Source organism: Anabas testudineus, chromosome 11, assembly GCF_900324465.2.
Source record: "Anabas testudineus chromosome 11, fAnaTes1.2, whole genome shotgun sequence".
NCBI classification, from domain to species: domain Eukaryota; kingdom Metazoa; phylum Chordata; class Actinopteri; order Anabantiformes; family Anabantidae; genus Anabas; species Anabas testudineus.
In genome coordinates, this window is record NC_046620.1 from 8393223 (window position 1) to 8417683 (window position 24461).

The following is a 24461-nucleotide window of genomic DNA, read 5'->3' on the forward strand; positions in this document are numbered from 1 at the left end:
CAACTGACCAACACTGTATGAATAAAGTAACACAAATCTAACGTATCAGTTTATAATCGTAGTATTTATTAAAAATAGACAAACTGTCAAACAGATCGACACACTGCTTTGTTTTCAAAGACTTAAGAACAAGCAAATTTGCTAAAGAATTCAATTAATACCTAAACATTGTGATCTTTCCCCCCAAGGTGTGACCCTTGGGGTTTTTGCGTTTTATTTTTTAACTCCAATCCCCTTTCTTCCATGATCGTCTTACCATCGTCTTCGTCTTTGCAGTTGCGTAAGCATCATTTTTACAGTCTGATTGCCCTCGAATGTTGGGCCTCACATGACTTTGCACTGATCACCTGCAGCGGGAGCTGCAACAGCAGGAGATCCATTCGTGCCTCCAACTAGTCCGTCCAAACTGAGGCCCTGGAAAGCTCCGAAGAAGGAATCATCCTTTGCTGCGGCTGGTTTTCTGGCAGGGGTGGTGTGCTGCATGTGTGACAAAGGGTGACAAATGTTGGATTTGGATACTGACCAGCAAAAAAACATTTTTATTTTGATATTACTGTTGACCTACCCTCGGGAGGCAGTGGTGGCTCCTGAAGTGAGGTGCTCTGACGGCCCTCTCAGCGTTTTTCTTGGCTAGTATTGCTTGCTGTCGTTTCCTTTTGGCAAAGAGCAACAGGACAACATGAGGTACAGCACATGGACAAGCAGCTTATTCATGTGAGGAACAGTGTTATCCTCCTTAAGCCAAAGTTTGTCTGGCCAAGACTTTCAGCCAGATAAGACACTAACTGAATTCCTTAATGAAATGAGTTCATCACATTGTTAAACAAGTACAGTAACATTTCTGGTCCACAGAAAAACAAACTATTGCAGTTTTTTTTTTTTTTTAAATACATTAAAACATTTAGATTATATGATAAAACTAAAAGCTGCCATACCTTTCCCTCTTCAGTTCATCCTGGTAAATTCTGAGCCAGGAGTCTGGGACCTTCTGGTTGTTGCAGGGAAGGCTTCTCCTCCTACTGACGCTCTTCCTGCGGGTGAAGCTGCTTCTACGCACAGACTGGCTCCTCTTGGCTCCCCTCTTATTGGACGTGTTTTTCCCTGACATGCAGCTGGTAAACTGCTTCAGGGGGGCACCCAGCGACATGAAGGAATCCATTATGAGAAGATGTCGTGTGTTGATGTTTGTCAATTTTATCAGGTGCCGCTTCCCAGGCTTTGTGGCACTATCACCAAAAAGGATGAGATGTACTGACTCTTTAAAGGTTTGGGATAAAAGTCAGTGCTGTTACTCTTCTTTACATTTATGCCAGCAATGACGCTTATCTGCAAATAAAAGGATTAGCAATTATTGCAACTAACACATTTTCTCCGAAATAAATCACCTGAACAATATCACCTTAGGTAAGCCTATTATTCTACTACACAGCATGACATTTGAAAAGAAACACAATATCATGTACATGCCTTAAAGAAACAATGGGACTCACCCACAGGAACTATCTACTGTAGAATAGATTAGCCGTTACTATCATTTGTCAAATGTGTAAAACGTAGAGTCCAGTCATTGCATTGCCTCCATCACTTCAGTCTGTGTCCCTGCTCTGTCACTGTCTGCTTTTATGGGGATTTGACTGATGACCTCACTAGTCCTCAAACAGGATTAGCTGAAGATGCTAAAGTCGTTTATCTCATTACCAGCAGAACAATTACAAACACACGTGAGCAGGAAAACGTCTGCTTGTTTGCATTTAACAGCGGAAATATCACACAGAGACATATGTCTACAGTTTGCAGTTTCAAGCAGGCTGAAAGTCTCTTGTCTCACAAGTCACATTTCAATAGGAAACACCTGTGAAGTTTGTGTTTAAGGAACAGCTGATGAGATCATTTGGTGCGGTCAGAAGCAGACAGATGGAGGGTGGACAGACAAAACAGTGATGCTTTTATGACGCAGACAAGACGAGTTCCCTTCCCACAAAGATAGGAAGGATGCTTCATTGACTGGACATTAAGCACCTGAGTCACAACTCCAGTTACTCATTTCATTCATTGACTCATTCACTCAGAGAAGTCAGAACTTAATCCAGGCCAGGAAACAAACACCATCTGCAATTCAACTTCTGATGCTTTAGATTGCTGGAGCTGCCATCTACAAGTCTGGATTGCAAATTTTACATTTTAACAAATTGCTATTACATTCTTTTTCTTTTACACTCCAATTTGAATTTGTGAAATCAATGCTAGGTTACCAACCAGTCTAAGCTGGTATAGCAAACAACAAACCCTTTCCATTGACTTCCAGCTGCCCCAAAGGTCCCAGTCCCTTCATAGGAATATAGGGGGAAACACTGATTATTGCCCTAGTTAACAAGTTGTATAAGGGTCCTTTACTGCTTTTCCACCACACTGTTATTATATGTTGTTCTATGGGTTCTACAGCTATTACTATGGCCTCCAACAGAATGATCCATCCACAGACAGAACCAAAGTGAAGGGAGAAAGAATGAGGACAGTGAGTGAGGTTAATAAAGCAACAGTAGACAGGCACGTTACCGGCAGATGGGGAAGCTTAAGTGTCGTATTGCAATGCACCTGTTGCACTAGATCTTCCGAGTTTTCCTCTCTGCCTGCCCTGACAGGGTGACAAAGAAATACAGGTTAGTTTCTGTTAACACAAGTTAACAAAATAGGAAGCGTAATCGTAAGAATACGATACCTGTACATGTGACCGCCAGGAGCATTTACTCAAGGTCAACAGTAGTTTTATTTAGAAGAGGTCCAGATTAACTCCAGATTCTTCAACCACTTACATCACATCTAACTGGTGAGTTGCTGAGTGCTGCCATCAAACCTTGAATGCAAAATAAGCATCTAACAGTTTAGTACTACCATCCAAAAAGAAATTACAAGTAAAAAAGGGGTTAACTTATACATTTCATCACAAATGTTTTTGGTGGCAGGCAGTGAGGTAAGAGATGGACTCAGACACAATCACGGTATTTAAAGACATGTTGCCTCCCTTTAGCCTCCAGAGGCCCACACTGATACTGAAAGCACCATAAGCCTTTGGCAAGGAGGACTTAACTTTAATTCTACACAATCATACATATATACAATTTTATACGTTTTAATCTCATACAAAAAAAACAAGTCATATACAAGTGGGGAGTGGGGACTATGACCTTTTGAAACTCAAAATAAATACAGGAGTTGTGTGTGGCTCACTGGCAACCACCAGCAGCTGTGTGCTTCCTCACTGCAGACATGTCTGACCAAACCACACATGTAAAAGGCAGTTTGTTTTATTGTGTTTGAAAATGTGTGAGAATGTTCCCAGGACTAATGCTGAACGATTGAGATGTCATCAAGAAAAACATCAACATGAACGTGTCACCCACTCCATCCACACCTCTATACACACACGCACGCACACACGCACACCCATAAAGCATTGCATAACATAACAGATATATCCATCAATAAGACAGGCTACAGAGGCCTGTGTGTGGAGTGTCCATCACCATTATCATCTCATTGGCAAAAAACAACAGGCCTTATGACCTAAAATTGAGGGCAAGACTCTCCAAATAGGGGATCATTTCAGACATAACAAAAGAAGATCATATCGAATGCAAGTGCTAACTTAACAAAAATGTAAACAAAAAGTTGCTAGAGTTACTTGCAATTTCCAAGGAAATGTAATATTCCATTTGATGTTAGAGTAAGAGATCTTTCATGTTTCCATATTTGTGAATTTTACAGGCGCGGACTCGCACTGCATTTACAGCTCTCTCTCCTTTTCAACGTTTTCTTTAGACTTCCAAATTGGAAGACATTTATTCTCCAAAACTGCTTTCACAAAACCATCTGTAGTTGTGCGCATTTCCTAAGAGAGGTGAATTCTTTTTCTTGCAGGTGAAAAATAAAAGACGGACGGATGGAAGGGAGGAAGATGATTCAAGTCAAGGAAGACAGGAGCTGCATAGAGGGCTACTTTAGTTAGAAACAATATTCCGTTTAAGATTTTTGTCCTCTATTGATGCTTTTACCTGTGAAAAGATGCATTTGGGCTTTTATTTTAAGTCTGTTGTGAGTTTTTTCTTCTTTTTTTGGTCTCTCTGCTGCAAAAAAACATGCCTGTTGTGGCTGCAGAGGTGATGTCAGGGACAGGGTGAAGGACCAAATGTCAAGGTGTCCATGCTTTAATGACAAACGACAGAAAACACCCAAAGTCCCAGTGAATTCAACAGATCACCTACTCCACATATAAAAGACTTGATCTTCTGTCATTCAGTCTCTGCAGGTGTGTGGGTCACCGACTGATATCACGGTTGCCCTCCCAGTTCTTGCTGGCTGCTGCCTCACCAATCCCTCCATTCTCGAAGAAAGGGTGTTTGAGGGAGTCACCCAGCACCAGCCTCTTAGAGGGCTCATACTCCAACATGCTTTCAATTAGATCAAACAACTGGTGGTGCTCCTCCGCCTCCGACAACAAGTATCTCTGGCAGGGAAAAAGAGGATGGAGAATGGAAAACAACAAGAATAAGAGGAAGATTGAGGAAAAGACAACAGCAATACAAAACATATCAACTCATGCCTTTTGCACTTCACATCCACTCTTCTTACCCGTAGGGGCTTGCAGTTCTCTCTGACATATTTTCCTGCTGAGGAGCTTTCATCCCAATCCAGACGGCCACGATAAAAATACTTCTGCTTCCTAAGACAATATGGGCATCAGTGTGAGTGGTGTTCAAGTATGTAAATATTGATTTCAATACAATAGATGAATGACTTTGATGCGTTTATATGCTCTTTCACCTCGTCTTACGAATCATCCTAGAGGGCACAGGTCCCAGGATTCTTTCCATCATGGCCAAATGTTCCCTGTTGTCATGAGTCTTTAAAAAAGGAGTTAAATAAACATGAGAACATAAAAGAGGAGAAGAGAGAATGCTTCAGAGGACAACTGAGATTATATTACTGCTGATTCTGCTGTGAAATGCAGTGTCAGAGTCAAATCATACAAGACATCAGGGGTTAATTGGCACAAGTAAAGTGCTGCTGTACCTGAAACAAGGTGAAACCCAGGTAGTACTCGAAGAGGATACAACCAATACTCCACACATCACAGGGATGGCTCCATCCCAGCTCTAAATGACAGACACATATAACGAATACATCAAAATCAAAATGTCTACACTAATATATGTGTATACTGATACTGTTGTGTATATGTGAATAAATGACATGTGACTTTAGCTGTATGAGATAAAGATGCAAAACACATTATCTCCTGCATAACGAGCTTCAAAGTGACAGGAAGCAAAGATGGTGCTCGTTTCAACTGGTAGAACTCAGCTTGTTTCCACAAGAACATCCAGGTAAATGTGTCTACCGATTAAATACAAACAACTGAACGGTGCCAGCAACAGTAGTTCTCCAAACTGCTTTAGGCGCTGAATATCTTGTTATTATCGCCATGATTTGTGGAAATAATGTGTTTTTCAGAGAAGTATTGTTTTCAATTAATAGCCAACAGCCTGCAGTCAGCCTCACCTAGTATGACCTCAGGTGCACGGTAATGTCGTGTTGATACAATCGTGCTGTGGTGCTCATGGTCGAAAGTGGCACTGCCAAAGTCCACCACACGTATTGCTGTGCTCTTAACCGTCCGCTCTTCTCGTTTCTGCAAAATAGAAAAGTTGTAGTGATGTAGTGTTGCAGCTCCCTTTTGTTCCATACAACAAAATTGATATTCGTATTCGTATTTTATTCATGAGCCCTAAAACATTGTTTTTCACCTTTTCCTCTTGATTCTACTTCCCCTTACCTTTTCTACATTGAAGGACATTGTAAAGTCTGAGTTGACAAACAGGATGTTCTCAGGCTTTAAGTCTGTGTGTGTCAGCTTATTGTCATGGAGAACTACAGAGAGGGGAAAAAAACATTTCATATTCTTTAACTTTCTTTAGCATTAGGTGTACTGATGGTAATTCCTTTTAAGTTAAACACATTATTTCAACATATAATTGTAACAGTTAAAAAGTCAAAATAACTATAGTCAATAAATAGGACAGTGAGAACAGGGTTTACATCTATCAAAATTCAAATCGAGACTCAGTGAAACTTAACATAAGTACTTCCTCCTGATGTCCTCATTTTATAAGTGGAGACAGTTAATTAGTGCCCTCATGTGGTTACAGGTGGTTTACCACAAACAAAAACCTTCACTAAAGCAACATGACCTGGTAGTTAATCCACAGTGATATGTTGAGATTTCTATTTGTTGCATGAATTGCATTCTTAATTCTAATAATAAAAATTTCTTAAGCTTTACAGTCAGATAAAGGACATAAAAACAAACTTACATTTCACAGCAAGACAGATTTGGTAGGCCATATGTCTGACCTGACCAATGGAGTAGGGCAGGTAATTGTTTTCCTTTAGAAAGTCAAATGTGCTAAGTGACAGCAGCTCAAAGGAAAGACACATGTGACCGTGGTAGTCGAACCAGTCATACATCTGTACACACAGGCTGCAAAGTAAACACAATAGAAGAGGCTTGTAAGTGATGTAACCGACACAACTATAGAAATCTGTCTGAATGTCATACATCTAGCAAAATGTTTCTTTGTAAGGGCGAGGCTTTGACCAAACCTACTCACATGAGCAAAACTATGACAGCTGTTAATACTTTACAAATTTGTGTACTGGCAAATTTGTGGTTGATTATATAGGCCTATTGAGGAAAATGGTGCAGATTCCAGAATTACCATTGATAGGTAAAGTTGATATAATTGCAGTGCCAAGGTGCTCAGTCAAAACTCACAATTTATTATCAGGGTCCTTCTCATTGATCTTCTCTAGTACATTGATTTCAAGGCGAGCTGCTTCCTTGTACTTCTCAACATTCTTGATGATTTTCAGAGCTACATGTGTTCCTCCCCTGTGAACATACAAGGTAATTAAGACAAAGCACACATTTGCATTTGCAAGTAAATCTCACTATGAGTGCAGGTGCAGTTCCCAGAGAAAATATGTAACCATGTTTATCAGCTTTAACTGACACACACCTGCGATGGTCAATGCACTGCATCACCCTGCCAAAGGTGCCTTCCCCCAAAGTGCTGACAATCTCATCTGCAACACAGCATAGAGAGAAAAGAAGAGAGGGGGGAGCAGGGAAAGAAAAAGCAGGAGCATTACACACAAGGACTTCAGCAGGAATACATAATGCACAACTGTAGACAGGCGTATCGATGCTAGCGCCCGTCCCCTTTTCAAATGACTGCCTATTCCATCTGGCAGGCTTGAAACACTTTGAAGTAATCTATGATAATCAGATGCATTGCATTATGATAAGGGGGCAAATGTAAAGCACACCCTTTCTTTGATGACCATTTTTGTCATCAATAATGAGAACACATCCTTTCAATATGTGTCCGTCTCTGCCCAAATGGACACAACATAATGTGTTAAACCTAAAAAAAAATTACGTGCCGAACAATGCATGATCTTTTTATAATAATAGAGTTCATATAACACTGGACGCTGTATATATGGGTGCATGTTGTAATAGAGAAAGACTAAATAAATGCATGTGCATGTTAGGTGCTTACAAAAACACATTCCTGAAACCATTATAGTGGAAAATAACTAGCTTAAGTCACAGATTTAAAACTGCAACTGAGTTTTAATCTAAACCGCAACAGAAGCAAACATCTGCAAATGGCATTCTAGGTTTAGAAAAGTCAAGTAAGCTGTGAAAATGCTCCACAGCTTAAAATCCTAGAACAAAAAAGGAGAAGGTATCTAAAGTCCCTCCTAAAATCTTCAACATTCTTGCAATCCACCCTGCTATTTCAGCTAGAGCGAAGAGCATTCTAGCAAGGCATCATCATCATCATCATCAGGCACTCCCATGTCATGTAAATGCTCTATGCTTTAATACTCATATGGAGAAGGGTTACGATAGAGTAGTGGCAGTGAGTACATCTCTCTTGCAGGACGTCCCCACTCCGACAGATCAGGTGCCCTTCCTCGTCGTCCCTCACACTCAGTGCCCGCGTCCGACTGTCGCTCCGCTGTTTTCACACCCAAACCGCCATCAGCAGGTCACAACACGACCGAAGGGAACAGCGAGTTTTCAGGGGCAGCCACAGCCATGGCATCAGGCGGCACAGGTAGACGAGTAGGGAGGAGGAGGGTGGTGTTGGTGGTAGTTGATGTAGTTGTGGTTGTAGGTAGGTTTGGTGGTCATGGGGAGATTCACGCATGACACCACGTGAAGGAAATATATAACGATAGGGATATAGTGCAAGGGAACAAGTCAAAGATCACATGTTGTCCTCTGCTCAACTCCCCCCTCTACCTTTAAACCACAGCTGCTTACAAAGATAGAAGCAACTGGCATATCCATTCATCAACGCAAAAAACAATTATGACAGTAACATAACTAATTCAAAACTTATCAGGCTGACTTTCCAGATTAAACAAAATGGAAAATAAAATGAAGACTATATGTAATCAAGCAAGAAAATATATAAAGATAGCGCCAATATTTATACTACATATTCATTCCTTGCTCGTTTACTTAATAGACAGATGTCAGAGTCATAAACCCCATTACTTTCTAGCAAAAATCTAGAATTAATTTAGATATAAATTTCACATAATGTTTGGTAGAACATTTTCACTTTTTTAAGCCTATCTGCACTAAAGTTGACAAGTGGCCAAGCAACTGTTACTATAGACAATTAACGCTTTGCCACTACAACACACTATTAAAGAAATTCTTATGAAAGTAAAAGACAGAGATACAGAATTAAACTGCCAAAGTGTAACTAGGCTTTCAAAAAGATATGACAATGTTGAGGTGGGTGTGTATCTTAAGAGTAGCAACAATTAGTGGCTGATAATTAATGTACCACTAACAAAGTGATTGTAATAAAAATGAAAATGCTCTGCCAAAAGAAATGCCAATTTAAATAAAATCCACTTAAACAAAAAATAAAGCAAAAACAAATCAGAAAGATTTTACTACTTACCAATTCCAGGGGCTGTGAAGTATAAATGGTTAGGGAAAGACAGAGACAGAAGGAGTGAAGTGCAAGAGATAGACTGAAAGAGAGAGGATGAGAGTAAAAACACAATTTCAGTTCTGGCTGTACTCACCGAGGAGGATGGGCTATAGGACCTGGTTCTACGCCGCCTTCGTTTGTGCTTACGCCTGCTGCCTTTTCGCCTGTACGATTCATCCCGTTCACGTTCCCTTTCACGACCGCGTCGGTAGTCGTACATGTTTGGGGTGAAGTCACGTGGATAGTACGTTTCAGCTGCTCCATGTGGCTCCCTTTCTCTGTCCCTGTCTCGATCTCGGCTCTGATCCAAGCGTCTGTAACCCTCGCAGTATCTTCTGTCAAATGGCCGGTGCTCCGTTGAGCGATTGTCATAAGTACGACTGAAATAAGGAACAAAGATATACATTAAAACCTAAAAAGTGACAACCAGTCAAACCTAAAAAAACATTAGCAGAGTAATCAAATTTCATTCTACATACAAACATACCTCCGTGAGCGTGCATAACTTCCTTCCTGTCTGTGTCCCCGTCCCCTTCTATCTCTGTCTCTGTCACTGCTGGAGGAGTAAGTAGGCGACCTTCTGTGCCGGTGTCTTCGTCCTCTGTCTCGGTCTCTGTAACGGTCTTGGTAGCTGTTTCGACTGTCTCTATCCGAAGACGAGTACCGTCTATTGTGAGGCATCTGGTGAATTATTAGAAGAGTAAGGTTACTTATTTTATTGCAAAAATATGAGGGCCTGGGGCAGAATGCTATGTAACATTCATGAAATTGTTCTGCATTAACCGCTATGGGCACATTTGCAGTTAAATTGAAGAAATATGTGTTTTCCAGTTTTTCCTGTTAAAATCTTTTTATGGCTAAATGTTCACATTAGTGGGACAGCTGCCCACTACCAAACTCTTTATTGATTTATAGGAGTCAGCAGGAAAACCCATTATAGAAGGTGCAATGAAGTCAATAAATAAGGTCAAATCTTGAAATTTAGCCTAAATATAAACTTAACTTAACTCTTCCGCCAAGGAGCCCTTAAAAAGATAAAGTTACTCCGCTCAAGATTGATTGATGACAACAGGTTAGTAAAGTGGCAGGATTTGGTGGCAAACGCGGTTGTGAACGAGGCCTAACCTACATTTTGATGCAGCCAACTACAGAGACACATATTTCCATACTTCAATGTTAACGTGCAACAAGAATCAGTGCTGTCCCTGACAGTCAACCTGTGCAAAAATAGTTGCAGCTACTGTTGACTGAGACACCGAAATATGTCGACATGACAGTGTTGTGGGTGTGTGGGACGTAAGGTTATCTTAATAACAATGCTAACCCTGGTGCACGATCATATTTACCAAGCAGGAACCCTTCACTGATTTTTGTAAATACTGGGGGAGCGATTGAAATCGATTGTAAACAACAAAGATTACTCGAAATTCAGGAGTAAATGTAACACTACGACTTTATCTACAAAGCCTGAAAACAGTGTTAAACTTGCTAACGTTAGCTAGATTCATAAAATAACAGCACTGGTTACAGGTCATACTTCTTACAGGATATAGCTAGTTACTTCTATAAGCTTTGCTAATGTTTTTCCATACCATGTAAGACGATACAAACCAGGCGTTAGTAATAACAGGCGTTAAATGCCACTGAGAATGTTGGCAATAAGTATTACAACTCATTATTATTTTAACATTTTAAAACATAAACATATTAAAAGCAAAGGCAGCTTTAAACTCAGCTAACTGACCAACGGGCGACCTAAAGGGAGTTAGCATGCTCTGCTAGCAACATTAGCTGGCTAATGTAAATAATTTGACCGCCATCTTAGCTTAGCTACGTCCATCAGCTAAACGGCTACTCGGCTTAGCTGCCTTGCTAACCGTGTAGTCGTAATGTGGTCAAAAGCAAGAAACGTCGGTGTGTCATATTTACCGTTTTAGCAGCGAGCCCTGTACGTTTATCCCACAGGAAATCCGTGGTGGCGTTCCAGTTTTGTCTTTTATCTTCTCGCTAGCCCGATGTTCAAAGCTCTGATGCTAACAAGCAGCCAGCTTATTTTCCGTCCGCTCAGTGAAGCTAGCTCTGGATCAGACTAGTGGCGCTAACGCGTCCCTGCAGTTCACTACTGCGACCCATCAACACTTATAAATAACTGATTCACAGAAACTGTAAGTTGTATTTGTAGTCGTGCTTTGGTTTTTGTTATTTTCACTGAAAATAACTTAACTAACTCATCTCACTATTCTGAGCTAGTATCCATAATCATATTAACTTTTTTAAAAGTTAATTTCTTTCATTGTCTTGCATCCAAAAACCAGCCTGTCCTCCACAGCATAGAAGTTGTATTAATTGATTAGTTTATTCTGGTTTCATAAGTAAATATAGTTGCAATAGTATTGAGTATTGTTCAGAGAGAGGCTGCACTTTGTTGTGCTGGAGTAAAGTGAAGTTGAGTTCCCTCCTGTATGTTGGTACGTGGCTCTAAAATAAAAGATGGACGCAGTTCCTTAATTTTGTCAAGTGTTTCCAGATAAACATCTACTGTAGTGAAATTCTTTCTTAGGTGAAGTAAAGTTCAGTACAGTAAACTAAAAATAAATGTTATTTAAAAATGGAAAATGTGGGAAAAAATGTGATTAATACAGTGAGTGGGTTTATTTACATTTTTAGTCAAGCCAATGGAGTTGAATAGTGAATTAAATGCAGTGTTGAGGCACTTTATTATGTTCTGTATTTCACCTCTAATTGTAAATTATTATTATTATTATTATGCGATTGATATCTTCTGTATATTTACTATATTCTAGATTAGTTGTGTTGTTTTTAACGTTTAATGTCAATTTGAAAAAAATGTTTTATTGAAGAACAAAAAACACCAAAATACAAACATTTTTCTTTTGTGATTTACAGTTTTTAGAAAATCCATTAAGAACATTCAGCAGTACAAGAAAATCTCATACATGGGCTTATCCGAGTCCACACAACAGTACTGTCCTATAGGGCCATTTTCTGTACCGCAGCCACAGGCAAAATTGCAGGTCATGTGACATTATGGATCTCAACTGGATCAGGAAGGATTCGATGAGCAAGTCGATGAGTTGTTTTCACTTCTTCTCTTTTAAATTAATCATGTGTTGCAAACGTATGGAGCCCCGGTAGATCCATTCCTTATGTTGATCTTTCTGAACATGATGAAACACAAACTACTATCAGTAACACCATTTAGATATAACAGCATAAAAATATCAATAATCAAATGTTTAGAGGTCCTGACCTGAAAAAGAACCTGTATTAAGCTGCAGTCGACCACCTGCACCTCACACCTCTCCTGGATTCCATTTAATTCTGAATTAATCACCTGTCCAACCTTGTACTGGGTCTGAGGTGGGTAAGGCCACATCTTCAAATATTCTTTCATGAAATTCCTGTGAGTGCTGCATGTAACATCGTCCAAAGGGTCCGTCACTGTCGCAGAACAAAAAAGGAAACCTTGCTTACTGGCAATGTGGAAAATTATAGTTCAGTGGGTGCAAGAATTTGTTGTAAATCTTAATAATAGTAGATTTTATTCTAGGGTATGTCTAGTGATACACATTAAATCATTTGGCATCCACACAATGAATTAAAGTCCAATGCAGATTTTGAGATTGACTGTTTTTACATACCACAAAAAAAAAAAAAAAAAAACTTTCATACTTGACCAAATATGGCTAACCTTCAGAATAACCTGAACTTGTATCTAATAAAAAGCAACTGTGTCACACTATACAAACTTACATGGTTTGTAGACCAGATGCAATGAAGGTAGGCCAACATAAATTGGCTTATGATCATCAGTAAAGACCAGGAACCTGGAAAATTAAAGCAGACTTTCCATTAAATACTGCATTTTACTCGTGAAAGTATATTTTGAAGGTAGAATGTTTTATTCTGATTATTAAAAAACACACACCTCATACGATTTCTTCTGTTAGGCACCTCTGCCAGGATGCCGGGGCAGAATTGGGGCTTGTCACCTGGGCACTTGACTACCACACGCGCACCAACAAATAAATGTTCCACCTTAGGCATACAGCTAAAGGCGATGTGGTGGCCAGACACTAGGCTTTTTCCCTTCTCCTCAAAATTAACTTTGTACTTCACTCTACCATCTTCTGCAAAGGAAAAAAAAAACTTTTTATCTAAAAGTCGTACCTTGCTTTAACATTCACTGAAAATAATGTAACTCTTTCTAAACAATTTCCTATTTATTGAGGAGGAATGTGGGAGGAATAAGTAAGAATAATTAAATTATAATAAGTGAATGTATTATGCGGGAAATTAAAGAAAAAGTACCTCTGTACACACTGCGTGCCCTGGGCACTTTATATGTACTCTGTTATTACTAGGCCTGATTTCTGTGTAGATTATTTTTATTTTAACCCCGTTTAACTGTTTTCAGAAGATTTATATGTAATTATTAAAGAGCATTGTCCACGTTGAAGACTATCACAAAATCTCAGGGCTTTTTTCACACAGGGTTCTGCATTGAGCATAAGACTAGACATCTGCACTTTTACTGTTACTGTGGTGTTAATATTCATGTGATCCATGTGATCAACTTTAACACAGAAAGCTCTGTTTAAAGAGCATAAAATACATTTTAAATTAATTCCTCCCATTCCTATATTACATAAATGCTCCAGATTACAGCAGGCACAAATACAGATCCTCCTTAACAGACAAAAATACACAACAATTGTGTCTAAGTGTATTCTGTGTTGTGTCTGGCACATCAATGTTTTTTTTTTTATATTTACCCTTTTGTAGTATTTGCATTACTTGTCCCCGCTGCCAGTTCATTTCCCGCCTTCTGGCCAGGACATGCGTGTTGACACAAACCTCTTGTTGTGGCACACTAGAGGCTGTTTGTTTGGTGGTTTCATCAGACTTACAAAGAGCTGATATGCGCATCGGTGTAACTCCTGAGAATACAACATGTAATTATTATAAAGTGTAAAAATAATGTGAATCAATGTCATGCAACTAATATTTTGGCATCCACATTTATAGGAGGAACCCCAGCTGATAAAGATACTTATACTGTGCAGTGTGGACTCTTTGAGATTAGCTTGTACTGCTAAAAATGACTTTGTCATGTGTGCATGTTTGTGGCTTTTACCATTTGTGTTTTTATGTGATGACAATGTTTTTGTTTTGTTGTTCTTAGTGTTGGCACTGCTGCTGTCTTCAGGCACTGGTGTTTTTTCTTCATTGTCCTTCGCACTGTTATCTGTACTGGCTTTGGGTGGTGAGCACTTAGCTGGACTATTCTTTGCATCAGTATTTGATTTGGTCTGGGTTGTTGTTTTCATTGCTTTGCTCTGAGGTTCAGAATGGGAGCTTGCTTGAGGTTTTGCTCCACTTTTAGTAGGTTTTTTATTCTTTTCATGTCTTTTTCTCCTCTTTTTTGACCCAGTCTTAGAACACGAGATGGAATAAGAAGAGTCACTTGAGTCATCGTCTGGTTCCCACTGCACGTCAGATTCAACACTGCTTATGCATTCATCATCACTGCAGTTTTTCTGAGATGCTGATGGACGTAGAGCAGGAATCATACAATGAGGCAGTCTGGTCAAGACCACTACTGGTTCTCTTATTAGACTCTTATAACTGCTTTTGCATTTATTGCTATTCAGATGCTCATTCTGCTGCATCTTTTGTAATAGAGAAGGTCCCTTAGTTTCTGGAGAACGGTGGTCTTTCCTCACAGAGGGAAAAGAGTCACGTGGGAATGGAGGTGAATGCCCTACAAAGGTGAAAAGTGCAGGTTAAATTGTGACTTTTAAACACATAAGTAATAAAAATATCAATAGTGCATTTACAAATAATGTGCATTTTACCACAGTCAGTGATATTATCATCATCATCAGAATGTGTGTCCTTGTACTCCCATCCCAGCAAAGAGTACTGTTTCTTTACAACTTCTTCACATGCTACCACAGACCTGCAAAAACATCAACATTATTTAAGACAACATGATTCAAGCAAAGAACATAGAGAAACACTGTATAATAGAAGGGGCATTCATCATTTGCTAATTAAAAGAAGTTGGACATTTTTAATACAAATAAAACTTCTTTCCTTTCTTAAATAAAAAATTAAAACCTTTTACACAAACAGCCGGGGATTAACAATATTTTGATTTTGGTTCCTCAGTGTGGCTAAAGTAAACCGGCTTTCCCTCTCCTCTATCAGGGAACATTTATGGAAAAGACTATACAGAGCACAGGTTAATCCAGGTTTTGCCTCCCAAGGAGGATAAGTTATCATTCAAACTGAATATAATGGTCCACAGGGCTTTTACAAGAAGCAAAAAGTACATACAATACTCACTCGCAAAGCTCTAGGAGATGTGCAGCCTGTTTCTCCCTCCTTTTCAGAAGGGAATGCAGCATATTGCATTTCTCCAACACTTCTGGGGAAATCAGTTTGCTCTTCTTTACCTCCTCTTCGATCAACCTTTGGAGCTCCTCTTGGCTTATCTCTATCTCATCCCCATCCATAATCACTGCAACTCACAAGTTTTCAAATCACATACCAAAGGGTAAAGTGCACAGCAGATGTTTTGTATTTCAAAAAGTCAAAGATGCCGTGGTTTCTGACAAGAAGGGCTCCTCACACACCTGGAAAGTCAATGGACACACTCAGGTTATATTTTTAATACTTCAACTGTTTCTCACCATTATCTGTGCATAGGAAGTTTCAAGTTTACAGTTAGTTGGCTATCAGACCATGATGGCTCCAAAACCAGGAGACATGCACTCAGATTTCACGTAAGCACAGAGTAAAAACATGAGAACAAGCTGCACAAAAGCTGCGTTTCTCTTGCACAGTAAAATCATCCAAAGTAAGTGAATGAAGTAACTCAATCATAAGCAAAGTCTACTGAGAAAAGGGGGGGTACTATTGGTTATATTTGGTTAATTTTATTAAATTGCCAGCTTGTACTAAAAATAACAGCATGCGTTGTTTAAAGAAGCACATTAACAGAAACAGTAATTTAAGTAGCTAAATTAGGGACAATCACATCTCGATGAGACAACTGAACCGACACGATGCGCTTCTTTAACAGAGCTAGTAAAGAATATCCGACATACATCTGACAAACACCTCGGTTAGACTTCATTATTAAGACAGGTTCTGTTATAAAAGTTAAACATTTTCCATTAAAAACCCTCCAACAAAGAACAAATCTTACCTTCATGAAGAGTGTGCCAGAGTGTTTTGAGTGCGGCGTCTTCTTCGCTCATGGCTCCGCCTCATGCTGCTGCGACGAGCTGTAACCAGCTCACTACCGCCCCCTCTGCCCGCACAAGCGAACGACAAGTCCTTCTACTGGACCTGTTTGCCACTTTATTCTAAACCCTGAGGAAATAAACATACATTTATTTACTTTACTAGAAAGATTCGATACATCTATTTGAGTATTTACACTTGCTGCTCATTTATACTTGGACACTACAATTAAAAGAGATAGTCTACTTGTCATCTACTGTTATAACAGAGGACATGAGGTTGGCTGGTGTGAGGGTAGAAGATGCCCATGATAGAGTGAGGTGGGTGAGGATGGACATACTCTTTGCAGTGTAGTTTGATGTGTTTCACAGAGACATGGCTGCACTCCAGTGTTAATATAGACGGTTTCAGCACCGTGCGCTGGGACAGGAGGAGAGAGGAGAGAGGAGAGGAGGGGGGCTCGCCGTTCTCATTAACAACAGGTGGTGCCATCCTGGTCATGTAACTGTGAAAGAGCGTGTATGCAGACCTGATATTGAACTTTTGGCTGTGGGACTTGGTCCATATTATTTGTCCAGAGAGTTTTCTCACACCATATTAATCACCGTTTACGTTCCTCCATCCCCTAACGCTGCTGCTGCGTGTGACGTCATTCAGACGGTCACCTCCAGCCTGCAGACACTCCTGACGCCTTCTTTATGATCTCTGGAGACTTTAATCACGCCACCCTCACTGAGACTATTCCTACCTTTACCCAGTTTGTGAGCTGTCCCACCAGGGGGGAGAGGACGCTGGACCTGTTGTATGTTAATGTTAAAGATGCCCACAGCTCCACTGCCCTCCCCCCTCTGGGAAAGTCGGATCACAACCTGGATCTCCTCCCGCAATACACACCTTTGGTTCAGGGGCAGCTTGCCACCAGTAAAAACAGTAAAGAGGTGGTCAGAGGGGGCATACCTTGCCCTGCAGGGATGCTTTGAAGAGACAGACTGGAAGACTCTCTGTGAACCTCATGGTGAGGACATTGATGGACTGACAGACTGCATCAATGACTACATCAATTTCTGTGTGGACACCCAGGTACCCACAAAAACCATTTGCTGCTTCCCAAACAATAAGCCCTGGGTCACTCAGGACATATCAAAGCCATCTTGAATGACAAAAAGAAAACATTCAAATTAGGAGACAGGGAGGCAGCACAGAGGGTCCAGAGACTGCTGTCTATCAAGACCAGGGAGGGAAAGGAGACGTACAGGAGAAAACTGGAACATAGTCTTCAACAGAACAACACCAGGGAGGTTAAATCTGGGAGACCTGTCATCCCTCTCTCTATACAGGGGGAGGAGGTGGAGGTCCTCTCAATCCTGGACAATCCTTGGCTGGACAGAGGAGCACATTCAGCCAAAGACTTATTAACATGAAATGCTTCACTGAGCACCACAGGAGATCCTTTCTACCTGTGGTAATAAATCTGTACAATTCCTCCCCCCTCTGTAAGGGGTGGGGGAAGTGAACGTATACTTGCTGTGAATCTATATATTCTGAAATATATATAGAATTTAATTAGATCAAGTGTTCAGAAAGTGGTTAATATTGGAAAATATAGAAAAAGAAAAAGTCCTTCTGACTACAGTCCATACGAAACAGAATCAATAACTTGTTTGAGTTATACTGGATTATATACACTGCTCGCCTTGTTCTGCAATGTCCCAACAATTATTCTCGTCCAGAGTTGCATTAATTTTTTTGCCAAGGACTTGTATTGATGATGGGAGAGTCGGACCACTGTGTAAAGTCTTCTACAGTAAATCCCAAAGATTCTCAATGGGGTTAAGGTCTGGACTCTGTGGTGGCCAATGCATGTGTGAAAATGATCGTTCATGCTCCCTGAACCACTCTTTCGCAATTTGAGCCTGATGAATCCTGAAATTGTCATCTTGAAATATGCCCATTTGATGGAATAACCTGGTCATTCAGTACATTCAGGTAGTCAGCTGACCTCCTTCTTTGGGCACATAATGTTGCTGAACCTCGACTGACCAACTGCAGCAACCCCAGATCATAGCACTGCCCCCACAGGCCTGTACAGTAGGCATGATGGGTACATCACTTCACCTGCCTCTCTTCTTACTCTCATCACTCTGGAACAGGATAAATCTGGACTCATCAGAACACATGACCTTCTTCCATTGGACTTAATCGAGTTTGAGTAGTTTCACTCTCCTTAAATGTTTTCTTTGCTTGATACATGCCAATAATTACAATTTTCTGAAACAGATTAACATCTTTTCCATAACCATGTGATGTGTCTTCTGACATGGCTTAAGAAATGAGAAGCTACTCACTGCATCAGTTAGAGTTAAATAACTTGTTGCCAGCTGAAAAATATTTTAAATATTTAGATCTCTGTGCTCTTAAAGTGGTTCCTGTTAGAGTAAAAAGGATTTACTCACTGATTTATAATTTTCTTATTACAATGTTACTTCACTCATAAGGATAATTTCTCGTTTTTTACTTATTGTCATTATGAAGGATACATGTGTGTGATGTTTAATCCTGTAAGCAACAAGAGCATGTTGTACTGTGCTGAAGCTGCACTTTGCACACAGACGGGAAACAGGAAAGGTCAGCGGCCTTGAAGTTGAAGAGTTCTTGTTGCTATACTCCTATAAGCAGTGTTTTATCCTTGTATGGAGTTGTTTTTCTTACAAGTGTGTTATCTTTACATGGGGTTCTTTTTCTTGTAATATGATCACCATTTAACCACACCATACACCCACATCTGTAACTTCAGGGTGTGTCTCATCTTTAATAAAAAGCTTGTACAAAGGGGAGACGGACGGAGTTGGAGGTAGAAATTCCTGGGTGAAGCATTTATGATGCTAAGATCTCAGGCCGGCTCCCCTTGCAAGTAAAAAGGCCAAAGAGTGTCCTTGTTGTGCTTTATTGTCTTCGTCTCTCAGCGTATGAAAAGTGTTGTGGTTATTTTAAACCCGACAGTTCCGTTTAAGAAATTGTAGCTCAAGTGCATTCTTTTTTAATCTGGCTTTCTATAATACTATAGAAATGAAATGCAATAAAAAGAGGCTAATATTCTTGTCGGCAACATGCAGTTGCAATTGAACAAACAGCTGCTTCAATGTGGTGCCAAAGGTTGTTTTAATTAAAATTCACATTTCATAAATTGAAAATGACCATTGTTCAATATGTTTTCTGTATATAATGATGAACAACCCTTGTGGAACATTTGTAAAAAAAAAAAAACATTCAAACAAACATTCATGCACATACCCCATTACTGCAACCTTGTATTGAGCTAAATAAATTATAGATCATGTTTTCCCAAATTAGGCCAAGGTTGCATCACCTGGGCCTGATAATGACAGATATTACTGAAACTGGATTATTTTCATTTTTTATAGCTATATCACAAGTCACTTGTGTCTGTGGGCTTTTATCCAGAGTCATCATCTTAACGCTGCACACACTCTTTCATTTCCAAAAACCTAGTCATGTGTTCCAGTCGTATGGAGCCTCTGTGGATCCACTCTTTATGTTGAGTACTCTAAGAATGACAAAAAATACATATAGCAAAATGAGCTAAATAAAAATAATAGGAAAACATATTTGATTGCATAAATACCAACACTATTAAAAGGTTCTGACCTGAAAAACGACCTGTATCAAGCTGCAGTCCACCACTTGCACCTCACATATCTCCTGGACTCCGTTTAGTTCTGCATTAAAAGACTGACCCACTTTGTACTGGGTTAAATGTGGGTATGGCCAGTCTTTCAGATACTGCTTCATGAAACACTTGTGAGAGCCGTCAGGTATGTCCTCCAAATTGTCCTCCACTGTTGAAAAAGTTAAAGTGTCTGCCAATTGTCTTACTAATGCTTTGGACAAACTTTTTTTTAACAATCAAAACAGTTTACTGTTGACTTACTGCTACCTGCTACCTTAACAGACTAGGGCTCACATGGTTAATTTAGCCATTTCTCTGATCAGTACCTATCTGCAGCCACTTGTACTTACATTATTTGGGTGCTGTGGATCATTCTACAAGAGCACATAGTGCTGGATTTAGTGACTTTGCACTGAATTTATTAAAACAATATGGCTGATGAAGTTCCCCTTAAGAGAAAAACAGCATTAACAGCAAATTAAAATTAAAGCAGACCAGGAACAGGGAGATTTCTGATCAAAATATAATTCAATAATAAGTGTAACACAGGAAAAAATTACAAATAGTTTGACTTTAATCTCAGCCTGCTTTAAACAAACTCCTGGTTCTGTCTGTGGTTGGGGTAAATAAATGCCCATAGCAGGACTTGACATTTTATAACTAACAACAACAACAACAAAAAAAAAAAAAATACTTACATGGTCTGCACACAAGGTGAAGTAAAGGTAAACCAACATAGACCGGCATATGATCGTCAATAAAAACAAGGAACCTGGAAAATTAAAATATGATTTACACTAAATGAAACCTTTACTAAAGCAGTTGGATTTTCTGAGGAATAATGAATTAGTTTCAGGTGGTACATACAAAAACAAAAAAGTAGTCAAACTCACCTCAATCGATTCTTCCTGCTTGGGAGCTCTGCCAAGATCCCAGGGAAGAATCTGAATTTGTTATCTTGACACCGAATGACGACACGAGCGCCAACATATAGCTGCTCAAGCTTTGGTGTGTGGTCAAAGGCAATATGGTGTCCAGAAACTAGGCTCTTGCCCTTATCTTCAAAACTAACTTTGTACTTTAATCGACCATCCTCTGCAAAGAACAAAATGTAAATGAAAAACACTTTCTGCTTTATGTTAATCAAATAACTAAGTTTCACCCATAAGATATACATTAGATATTTCAGAAAGCTCTACTGACACCAACCAATGTATCTTTATCTTTTTGCATCTGAGATCTAAAATGTATTATCAGGTACTTCTATTTCACTTACGTTTTTTTACTGTTGTTTTTTCACTTTTTGATTTCTTACCCTTTGTAAGGATCTCTGTTATTTTTCCTCTTTGCCATTTTATGGGCCTCTTCCTTGCCAGCACCATCATGCCCACTTTCACCTCTTCCTCTGGCAAGTTAGGACGGACATTTGTGGTTTCATGGGAGCAATGGCCAAAAGCTGATGATATTATTACAGGGGTCATCCCTGTCACACAAAAGAAAATCTAAGAAATAGTGCAATATAAACAGCTAATAAGTAATGATAAGTTCTTTTTACTTTACTTTTTCTTTTTGTAGCCTTACCACTCTTGTTGCTGTTGTTGTTACTGCTTGATGGTGCAGAAGGTGGTGGAGGTGGATCACTCTTTGTTGGTTTGATAGCTTTCTGTTTGTTTGAGAGTGAAAAATCTGAATCGCTGGAATCATCTTCTGGTTCCCACTGCATGTCAGAGTCTGAGCTGCTGAGCGACTCATCTTCACTGTAGAATTGCTGAGGTGTTGGTGGTCGTAGAGCGCTAATTTTAAATTCTGGGAGTCTGGTCAAAACTACCACGGCTTTTTTCATTAAGCCAAGAGAGTGAGAGCCATTCTCTAAAAATACTTTCTTGCAGACAGTTGCATCCATCGAGGCAACAGAAACACACGAGGATTCAGACATTCTGCAAAAAAAGACAAATAGTTTCAATACTTTCACTATATTACTTACACTGAGAGGTTTGAAAGGTTCATAAAGAGGCAGAATGGCTTAATGCATGTCATACAGGTCTTCAAAACATAATTTTGAGCGATTTGTTATGTCACCCAAAACCTATAAATACAAAGTAACCAAAGAACAGAGGAGACGTGGCTCACCTCAAAGTAACAACTCAAAACTAGAGAGCAAAAGACAAAGTAACAACAAAAGGTGCAGCCAAAAAAGGCAGGAAAACGCTCACTGGGGCTAAGGTACAAAGTCCGTAATTCGAGGTCAGGCCCAAGAGCATAGGGCAGGCAAAACACAAAGGTGCTAGTTCAAGTCAGGGTCCAAGAGTAAATAAGGTCAGGTCCGAGGTAGTACAGGACTAGAAACAAAAAGCTAGGCCGGCTGACTGAGACAGATTTCTAAAAGCATGATTTGCACACATGGTATCTATAAAGACATACTGATGACATAATTGTGTAAAAGGAAACCAGAAGCAATCTCTCAAAGGCAATATGGTGACCTCTCTGATGACAAGACAATATAGACAGAAATATTTGTTAAACATAGCATATTGCATCTAAGAAGAGTTGTGTTATGCGTTATAACTTTATTATATTAACCAGCCCTAACCCTTTAAAAAACAAGCTGTGGTCTACTCATGCTTATACCTTATGATTTAATATTTGAGAGGATCTTTTTGAGTAGTATGGTTCATCAGCAGTTGAAATTACACTGTTTATATTACATTTACATTTGTTAAACACCTTTTTTTTAATCTAATTTGTTAGACACCTTCATTCAAAGTTACATACACAATATCAAGTTGGTAACGGGGACAGCTAGCGTTAGCTCTAATAAATGAACTAGTTACAGACAAAACTATAACGTTAGCTAACCTTTACAATTGGGACAGCTACATATAAATTAAGACTTATTTCTGATGTTTTTGGCTTTCTAATATTAAAGTTATCTGGCGGTCAATAATAACAGAAAGGCATTTCTAAGGTTTCCTTCTAACACTAATGAGCTAACGTTAAGGGACACCAACAGACGTCACCGTTAACTAACGCTAGCGCTCGTAGCACAATGTGAAAACTCAGTCAACAAATGGTGTTATTAAACCAAACAACGCTATTTACCTGTTCTGATTATCCACTGCAAAGGCAAAAGACAAAATCCTGGTCACGCCGCTATAAAAGTGAATACTTTCCTGTCGCTGCGATTAACGCTTTACCGTTAGACAGTAGCTAATGATCAGGCTAGCACCACTAGCTTGAATTACTTAGCTAGTTAGAGGTTAACAGCTCACAGTTAACTGCACACATCACACATTTTGTGACAGGACTGTATGCAAATTATCTGCTGTAATTTTGTTCTGCTCAAAACTGTGCTAAATGAAATTAGCATCTACATAAACCCCACCAGCCTCCATTTTAGACCTCTGTTGTTGTTGTTTCTTCTTCTCCTGCTGCTTCTTCCGGTCACACACAACAAAACAACGCACTACCGCCACCAACTGGAGAAAGGGATATATAATAATATAATATTACATAATATAATAAACTAAAGTTAACTTTTTTATTATGAGTGCACACAAAAGCATCTATTTAATTATCAAATTAAGAGGCTACAACACATACAAATAGTTTATTGCAAAAAAATATAGAGCAAAACCCTAATGTTGACCTTTTTCTAACTATAAACTCAATGGCTTTCCTGAGCAATGTGACATTTAAAAGGTAACTCTTCCTTTATAGAATGAATATAAAGAGAAGATTATGTGTAATGTAGAACAGCTTTTTAGACTGGCAAACACATGTTATTAAAAGACTGAGCTCACTTTTGGGAACGTGGTTGCCTAAAGGCTAGGGACGTGACCTTGTGAGTAGAAGTTGTCAGTTCATTCCATAGGCCAGCAGGGTTGAATCTGGTTGGGACAAGTAAAAAAGCTATGCTTCCCCCTCCCTGAACAACAATGTTGTGCTGCAAGGCATAATCCTCTGCTCCAGTGGCCAGCAGTTCAGACTGTGGTTGTGAGCTTTCAGAGTGGATGTTGATGTTGACAGGTGCCCTGTCAGTAAAGCTACGTTTGACAGATAAAATAAAGGTAAAACCAAGTAAATGCGATGTGGACATTGTGCTACACTCAGCTATCAAAAGAAATAGATCTTCTTAACACTTCAAACAGAGACACACGCTTAAGCTCTTTGATGCCTAAGGCCTCTGGGTGTGTGCGCAGTAATCCATCCATTGGCTTTGTAAAAGGCATTGTGTGTTCTTCTTAGGTACTATTTATAATGTAGTGTTGCGTCACTGCAGCAAATAGGCCATGTCATGTTGAAAGTAATACCACTTACTTGCTTGTACCTTACTGAACTTTATTTTAAAAACATTTATGGCTCCACTCATCATGTCAGGAACCTTGGTCCAAACCTCTCTCTCGCTCTCTCTCCTC

The 24461-nt window shown here is 39.5% G+C and overlaps 4 protein-coding genes across 8 annotated transcripts; all 4 read right to left on the bottom strand.

Moving 5' to 3' along the window:
- Positions 1–45: 45 nt before the first annotated feature.
- On the bottom strand, positions 46–2928 carry si:ch211-81a5.8 (uncharacterized protein LOC560648 homolog). Its single transcript, XM_033326270.1, has 3 exons — positions 936–2928; positions 566–653; positions 46–477 (listed from the first exon to the last, which is right to left on the bottom strand). Exons 1-3 carry the CDS (start codon positions 1157–1159, stop codon positions 325–327), a joined length of 465 nt encoding a protein of 154 aa, XP_033182161.1. The 5' UTR covers positions 1160–2928; the 3' UTR covers positions 46–324.
- A 145-nt stretch (positions 2929–3073) lies between these two features.
- clk2a (CDC-like kinase 2a) lies at positions 3074–11161 on the bottom strand. 2 transcript variants are annotated; one of them, XM_026346911.1, is made up of 13 exons: positions 11013–11161; positions 9571–9764; positions 9178–9463; positions 7997–8087; positions 7077–7143; positions 6833–6949; positions 6372–6538; positions 5834–5928; positions 5560–5689; positions 5071–5153; positions 4822–4901; positions 4630–4720; positions 3074–4504 (listed from the first exon to the last, which is right to left on the bottom strand). In XM_026346911.1, exons 2-13 carry the CDS (start codon positions 9762–9764, stop codon positions 4316–4318), a joined length of 1590 nt encoding a protein of 529 aa, XP_026202696.1. In that variant the 5' UTR covers positions 11013–11161; the 3' UTR covers positions 3074–4315. The 2 variants fall into 2 exon arrangements, with proteins under 2 accessions (XP_026202696.1, XP_026202697.1); XM_026346912.1 differs by lacking the exons at positions 7997–8087; positions 9571–9764; positions 11013–11161 and having other exon boundaries at positions 9178–9272.
- Positions 11162–11967: 806 nt separating this feature from the next.
- Positions 11968–23465, bottom strand: LOC113153333 (histone-lysine N-methyltransferase SETDB1-like). 2 transcript variants are annotated; one of them, XM_026346909.1, is made up of 10 exons: positions 23446–23465; positions 16321–16487; positions 15456–15630; positions 14963–15066; positions 14242–14868; positions 13880–14044; positions 13033–13234; positions 12858–12931; positions 12355–12545; positions 11968–12262 (listed from the first exon to the last, which is right to left on the bottom strand). In XM_026346909.1, exons 2-10 carry the CDS (start codon positions 16370–16372, stop codon positions 12185–12187), a joined length of 1668 nt encoding a protein of 555 aa, XP_026202694.1. In that variant the 5' UTR covers positions 16373–16487; positions 23446–23465; the 3' UTR covers positions 11968–12184. The 2 variants fall into 2 exon arrangements, with proteins under 2 accessions (XP_026202694.1, XP_026202695.1); XM_026346910.1 differs by lacking the exon at positions 23446–23465 and having other exon boundaries at positions 11969–12262; positions 15456–15745; positions 16321–16372.
- Positions 19494–23479, bottom strand: LOC113153335 (histone-lysine N-methyltransferase SETDB1-B-like). Of its 3 annotated transcripts, none has more exons than XM_026346913.2 (7): positions 23146–23479; positions 21628–21983; positions 21362–21529; positions 20940–21141; positions 20745–20818; positions 20025–20215; positions 19494–19923 (listed from the first exon to the last, which is right to left on the bottom strand). In XM_026346913.2, exons 2-7 carry the CDS (start codon positions 21980–21982, stop codon positions 19831–19833), a joined length of 1083 nt encoding a protein of 360 aa, XP_026202698.1. In that variant the 5' UTR covers position 21983; positions 23146–23479; the 3' UTR covers positions 19494–19830. The 3 variants fall into 3 exon arrangements, with proteins under 3 accessions (XP_026202698.1, XP_026202699.1, XP_026202700.1); XM_026346915.1 differs by lacking the exon at positions 19494–19923 and adding an exon at positions 20397–20495 and having other exon boundaries at positions 20084–20215; XM_026346914.1 differs by lacking the exon at positions 19494–19923 and having other exon boundaries at positions 20082–20495.
- Between the last annotated feature and the right edge of the window lie 982 nt (positions 23480–24461).

What these genes read in the sequence shown, in the direction of transcription:
- si:ch211-81a5.8 (XM_033326270.1), bottom strand. Translation starts at nt 1,159, where the DNA reads ATGGATTCCTTCATGTCGCTGGGTGCCCCCCTGAAGCAGTTTACCAGC. An exon ending in GATGAACTGAAGAGGGAAAG is followed by an intron (nt 654 to 935) that starts GTATGGCAGCTT and finishes CTTTGCCAAAAG; the next exon opens with GAAACGACAGCAAGCAATAC. An exon ending in GCCACCACTGCCTCCCGAGG is followed by an intron (nt 478 to 565) that starts GTAGGTCAACAG and finishes TCACACATGCAG; the next exon opens with CACACCACCCCTGCCAGAAA.
- clk2a (XM_026346911.1), bottom strand. Translation starts at nt 9,764, where the DNA reads ATGCCTCACAATAGACGGTACTCGTCTTCGGATAGAGACAGTCGAAAC. An exon ending in CAGTGCATTGACCATCGCAG is followed by an intron (nt 6,950 to 7,076) that starts GTGTGTGTCAGT and finishes GTATGTTCACAG; the next exon opens with GGGAGGAACACATGTAGCTC. An exon ending in AGGATGATTCGTAAGACGAG is followed by an intron (nt 4,721 to 4,821) that starts GTGAAAGAGCAT and finishes ATATTGTCTTAG; the next exon opens with GAAGCAGAAGTATTTTTATC.
- LOC113153333 (XM_026346909.1), bottom strand. Translation starts at nt 16,372, where the DNA reads ATGAGCGAAGAAGACGCCGCACTCAAAACACTCTGGCACACTCTTCAT. An exon ending in CTGGCACACTCTTCATGAAG is followed by an intron (nt 15,631 to 16,320) that starts GTAAGATTTGTT and finishes TGTGAGTTGCAG; the next exon opens with TGATTATGGATGGGGATGAG. An exon ending in GCATCTGGTCTACAAACCAT is followed by an intron (nt 12,546 to 12,857) that starts GTAAGTTTGTAT and finishes GTTCTGCGACAG; the next exon opens with TGACGGACCCTTTGGACGAT.
- LOC113153335 (XM_026346913.2), bottom strand. Translation starts at nt 21,982, where the DNA reads ATGTCTGAATCCTCGTGTGTTTCTGTTGCCTCGATGGATGCAACTGTC. An exon ending in AACAGAGATCCTTACAAAGG is followed by an intron (nt 21,142 to 21,361) that starts GTAAGAAATCAA and finishes TGTTCTTTGCAG; the next exon opens with AGGATGGTCGATTAAAGTAC. An exon ending in TGATACAGGTCGTTTTTCAG is followed by an intron (nt 19,924 to 20,024) that starts GTCAGAACCTTT and finishes TGTCATTCTTAG; the next exon opens with AGTACTCAACATAAAGAGTG.